Here is a 5285-nt window from a genome sequence, read left to right as displayed (position 1 = left end):
CTGCCAGCCAAGGGGGTGGAGCTCCACGGCAGGCGCTCAGTCTCACGCCTCGGCAGAGATGAGAAAACGGCCATAACTCATGGGCAACACGCGAGCGACCCCGCGCAAACACACCCGTAAACACTCTCCATAATCGATCGTCTCTGAAAAGGGACGAAGCAACACGCGGGATGAAAAAAAAAAGACACTGTCAATACGTACAACTTCCATGTGTTTATTCAACTATTTCTAAAGTGTAACACCTTTGGAAAACAGGTTCAAAGGGTTCAAATCCAAAATATATTCTTGTATAAAAAAACATTTCATATGAAACAGGACGGATAAATAGATAAATACGATCTATGTACAGGAGTTTGATTACGTTGGACTAATGAGGACGAGATTAAGATCTTTGCACAATAAACTGTTTACACTGGGAATGAGAAGCTGCCAGAAAGACGAAACGTAAACGTCAGAGTAAACGAACAGGAACACGCGCGGTCTCAGGGAGTTCAGATCAGCCTCAAGCCGCGTGCACGCGCGGCGCCGACCGGTCGGGAGGAATTTGTAAATGCCCTCCACTTCGTCATCGATGAGCTCCACATATCTGACGGAGAAAACGCTCCGTCGCACTGAGCCCGAGGTCGACTGCAAAAGGGGTCCCTGGAATTTGTGAAAAACAGAAAAAGAATGAATCAAGCTGTGAAGTCAGCGCCGTAAGGCCAGGCTGCTCCTGACGGAGGCGTTGGCCGCTCTCTCTCTCTCCTTGGAGAGCTCCATCTCGATCTTGGCCTGGATCTTCTCCCAGTCCACCTCCACCTGCCCCAGAGAGAGAGAGAGAAAGAGAGAGAGAGAGAGAGAGAGAGATCGGTACCATACGGCGCCCCGTTCCTCCAGGCAATCGCAATTGTTTTTTTGAGGCCACGTTTCCTTATGTTGAGAAGACTCCTCCCCAGCCAATTCCCGCAACTGTACTACAACCCCCACAAAACGTGACAAATGACATCGCAAGCTTTGAGAAGAAGCCGCGGCGAAAACCAAGCAGCCGCGGCCGCAGCGATCCCGAAAGAAAAAACCTCCAGAGATCCCCGAGGGACCGGACGCCGTCGCCCCGCAAAGTGCTGGTATCTCGCGAAACGCCGGGGGACACGCCCTACCCCTTCGGAGTACTGCAGGAACCTCTTGTTGGTCTCCTTCCTGCCGAACCTCTGGAGGAACTTGCCCCTGTAGGCCAGCACCGTGTCCACATGGGTCTTGTGTTTCACCGCCAGCTCCAGCGCCCTGGAAGGGAGGAGGTGAGGAGGAGACGCACCCGTAAACCAACTCCGACTCTCACGACATGAGACAGGAGGAGGATTTGCGGGGGGGGTGTTTGGGGTATATATCGAGCGACGCACCTCTCCCAGTTGTAGAGGTCGATGTGGACCTGGATGGCCTGGTAGGCCAGGCCGGCCTGCAGCAAGGTGGACTCGGCCTCCTGGACGTGGCCGCTGAACAGCAGCGTGTGCGCCACCGACGACTCCTTGGACGGCTGCTGCTTGATGAAGCCGATGTACTGCACCCGGGGAACCTGGAGGGTGGCGGGAGACCGCGATGAGTTCAAGTTCCCCCGACGGGGATCTTTAAAGTTTACCTCCACGAAAAGTACCAACTTGGTGGAGTGATTGGTCGGTATTCTTACATCGCCGATGGCAGTGTAGGCCACCTCCGCCGTGTTCAGCTCGCGGCTGGCCATCGCCATCCCGGCAAGACAAGCCCACAGGGACTGGTCCTGTGGAGACACAATGTGGAGGCGACAAGGAGAAGCACAGGACATTTATTCAGATAAAAGCAGCCTTTACAGTTGTTAAGGGTGATTTCTTTTTTTCCCCAATTTATTTTCAAATTTCTATTCTGCTTCTCTGTCTTCATTCAATCTTATTATTGTAATGCTGTCTCTTTATAGCTTTGTCCAAAGCCCAACACCACTTGTGGATGCTGTAGAAATGTAGTATTACTCCTGCTTTGAGTAGAAGCAAGAGTAAATCCGGTCAAAAAAAAAGATCATAAAAAATAAAATGCCAAGCAGCAGCAGTCATAGTGAGCAAATACTATCAAGTAGCAGAATTAGTTGTAGATGATTATTATTTAAATATGCCTTCTAATAAATACTAGTTTAGGAGTCTGTGGAGGCAACCTATACAGTAATGATGTAACTGAAAATAATTGTATATCTACAAATATAGTCCTTTGAAAAAATAGAAAATGAATACAATTTACAGAACACACACATCACAATATCCCTTTTATTGAAAGGCCCGGACCAGCGCTAAATTGAGTTTTAGCCTGTGCAGTCTGCGCACACGCTGTACTTACTGGTTTTTGGTGAAATCTAACTGTAAAAATATGGTGAGAATCTTAAAATGATCTCCTGGTCAAACCTCATGGACAATGTGAAAGTTACTTCATTTTGTCGTATTCTGAATTCGCTTCCATTTTAAAAAGGCGGAAGTGCTTTTTAAAATTACTACGGAAATTACTAAAATATTAAAAATCGGAAAATGTGAGCTGACATCGGGAAAATGCGCAGCGGTAAAGTCAAATAACTAAAACTCAATTTGACACCAGTTGAGTGAATAAACATAAGCTTTTAAGATGACTGGTCCTTATTAGACGAGGGGTTTAGATTATAAAACATTGCAAGGGACAGTTTGTCGCAGTTATCTACGTAACATAATTGAGGTGTACTTTTTATGTGTGTGTGTGTGTGTGTGTGTGTGTGTGTGTGTGTGTGTGTGTGTAATGCCATTATGTGATCATTCCGATGGCGACAGTGGCTCCTGTCACTAGTCTGTTAATTTCCTCTCCTGAGGGCCTCATTACAGTATCATTGCACGGCATTCTCGCACACACGCACACACAGTCGCACGCACACACACACGCGCGCGCAGACAGTTGTTCGCTGAACGTAAACACATACGTCAGCACTTAATTCTGTGCAGCTGCGTTCATTAGGGACGACCCAAACTGCTGCGAGTTGACCAGCGCGTCCCGCTCTGCGCTGCCTCTTTAATCACACTCCGTCAGCGAGACAAACGGCTTCTAATCACAAAGGCCCCTCAGCGACCTTCGCCAATAACCCCGCCGTCACACATGACACAACAACACACCGCGGGTCGGAATTTCAGGGGCAGAATTTCAACATTTTGTTTACTTCCAAAGTGCACACGCTGCTCTTTTCCGCTTCATCTTTGGATGCATGAGTCTGCACGGGACTTTATATGAAAAAAACAAAAACACAAAACAAACAAACAAGCGGTTACATTACGACACCGAAAGAACCGGGCAAACACGGAACCCTCGAAAACTCGGCAGATGATCTCCCGGCCGCACCGCCGTCATTTCGGAGGGAGGGACGCGTACCCGTTACCCCACCTGCGTCCGCAGCGCGGCTGCAGTCGTCAGTGAGACCCCGCGCCGTCAGGTGAGGGGCTTCAACCGACAACGACAACTTGTGCTTCTGGGAAAAGCCACAATGGCACCAAACTGTTACCAGAAGCAGAGGGAGGACCGAAGGGAGGGAGAAAAAGCTCTTAAACCGATACCTCACTTTTCCACTCCTCTCACCACTAGCCATCCCTCTCTCCAGAGTTGTGGTTATTGCATCATGGCCCATGCAAAAGCCCACTATAGAGCCGTGTGTGAGTGTGAGTGTGTGTGTGTGTGTGTGTGTGTGTGTGTGTGTGTGTTTAGGACGTACATATGTGTGTGCTGGTGTGTGTATTTATGAGTTTAGTCTAGGGGGGCTAAATCCGGTAAATGGTGTCACCAGGCTAATTGGGGGCTAATTAAAGCCTGCTGGTCTGGTCCCGTAAAGATCAACGCTAACTTTTTTTTTTCTGCACCCTGTTTCCCTCGCTCCCTCTCTCTCACACACACACACACACACACACACACACAAACACACACACGATCCTGGACTTTGTCATTTTTCACTGCCACGTACATTACGCCATCGTAGACTAAATTAAACAATAAATAATATTTTTTGGCGTGATCATTTTGCGTGCACATATTATACACAGAGCCACAACAAACACACACACACACACACACACACACACACACACACACACACACACACACACACACACACACACATTTTGTCTAGGTAAAGACCAATTTTAAATCAACGTGTACAGACGCTCGGCACAGCGTGTACTCCCGTGTCAGACCTTTAAACTATTTTCCAAGTATTTTCAGTTATCACACACTGTTCTTTTCAGCTTGAAAATAATATAAATATCGAACAGTGAAAGTTTGCAGGGATTAGCGGATCGCTATGTGAATCGCTCCTTTCCAAACGGTGAATTGCACCCTCTTCGACAAGGAGCACAACCTTCATTTTTTGGCACGCCGCCTCCAGAGTCTAACCCGGCGCCGTTTGAGCGGGCGGTGTTACCTTGGCGAAGCGGCAGAGGCGCAGCGCATCCTCCCAGCGGGCCGAGGCGCTGTAGTCGTGCAGCAGGGCGGGGTAGGGGGACACGCTGCTGTAGACCAGCGAGCCGTCGCCCTGGCGCACCGTCACCTTGGTGCCCACGTAGCTCAGGATGGTGGGCGCGCGGCTGAACTCGCTGCAAAAACAAACGCGGCAGCGTGAGAACGAGCCGAACGGACCACACATCGCACCCTCACAATCATCAAGTTTCCCCTTCGTGATTAATCACCATAGAAAAAGTTACGATTAACACTTTAACTGGCCATTTTGAATTAGTTTAATGCCTCTATAATAGTATACGCCATTACGGGTGTAATAATATGCCTCCACCTTATTAAGAAGAGACATTTATTGATGAAATTGGAATGTAAAAATTCGGGAAGACCGTAAATTTGCCTGATGGAAATTTATCAAATTCACATTTTAATTTAATTTCCCTTCAATTTGGATGGAAACACATAATTGAAGAATCAAAGGTTTTTTTCCTGATCTGATAATTGGGACAGCTCTACCATAACATTTTTTTATTTTTTTTGTTGTAGTTTGAGAATGTATCAAAAGCCTCTAATACACAACATGCTATGCGGATGTCGACCATTACATCATATTTATTTTCAAAGGCCGTTGTAATTTCAAAGAACTAAGAATGGCTGTTTTGCAATCAGATAGGTACAGGCTGTTTATCAACTAACACAGCGTAAAACTCAATTTGATTAAAAGACAACAACAAAACACATGTTGCTATGCAGAGAGTAATAGATACAGAGCTCAACAGTGAACTCACTGACTCTGTAGAGTCTGCAAACGGTTTCTGGATCCACGTGTTTTG

General features: G+C 47.3%; 1 protein-coding gene across 2 annotated transcripts in view; it reads right to left on the bottom strand.

Annotated features, from left to right (window-relative positions):
* Positions 1-269: 269 nt before the first annotated feature.
* ift80 (intraflagellar transport 80 homolog (Chlamydomonas)) overlaps positions 270-5285 on the bottom strand; it is a 34039-nt gene continuing 29023 nt past the window's right edge. The window contains exons 13-17 of one of the 2 annotated variants that reach the window (XM_080006255.1): positions 4421-4592; positions 1661-1750; positions 1377-1549; positions 1137-1260; positions 270-798 (exon numbers count right to left, since the gene is read on the bottom strand). In XM_080006255.1, the coding sequence (XP_079862381.1) occupies positions 688-798; positions 1137-1260; positions 1377-1549; positions 1661-1750; positions 4421-4592 (670 nt within the window). In that variant the 3' untranslated portion in view covers positions 270-687. Of the gene's footprint in view, positions 799-904; positions 1261-1376; positions 1550-1660; positions 1751-4420; positions 4593-5285 lie in introns of those variants that run through there. The other variant, XM_080006256.1, reaches the window with a different exon arrangement.

This window comes from Zeus faber (assembly GCF_960531495.2).
Source record: "Zeus faber genome assembly, chromosome: 9".
Classification (NCBI taxonomy): Eukaryota; Metazoa; Chordata; class Actinopteri; order Zeiformes; family Zeidae; genus Zeus; species Zeus faber.
Note: the sequence above shows the minus strand (reverse complement) of the source record. Positions and strands in the feature narration are given on the sequence as shown.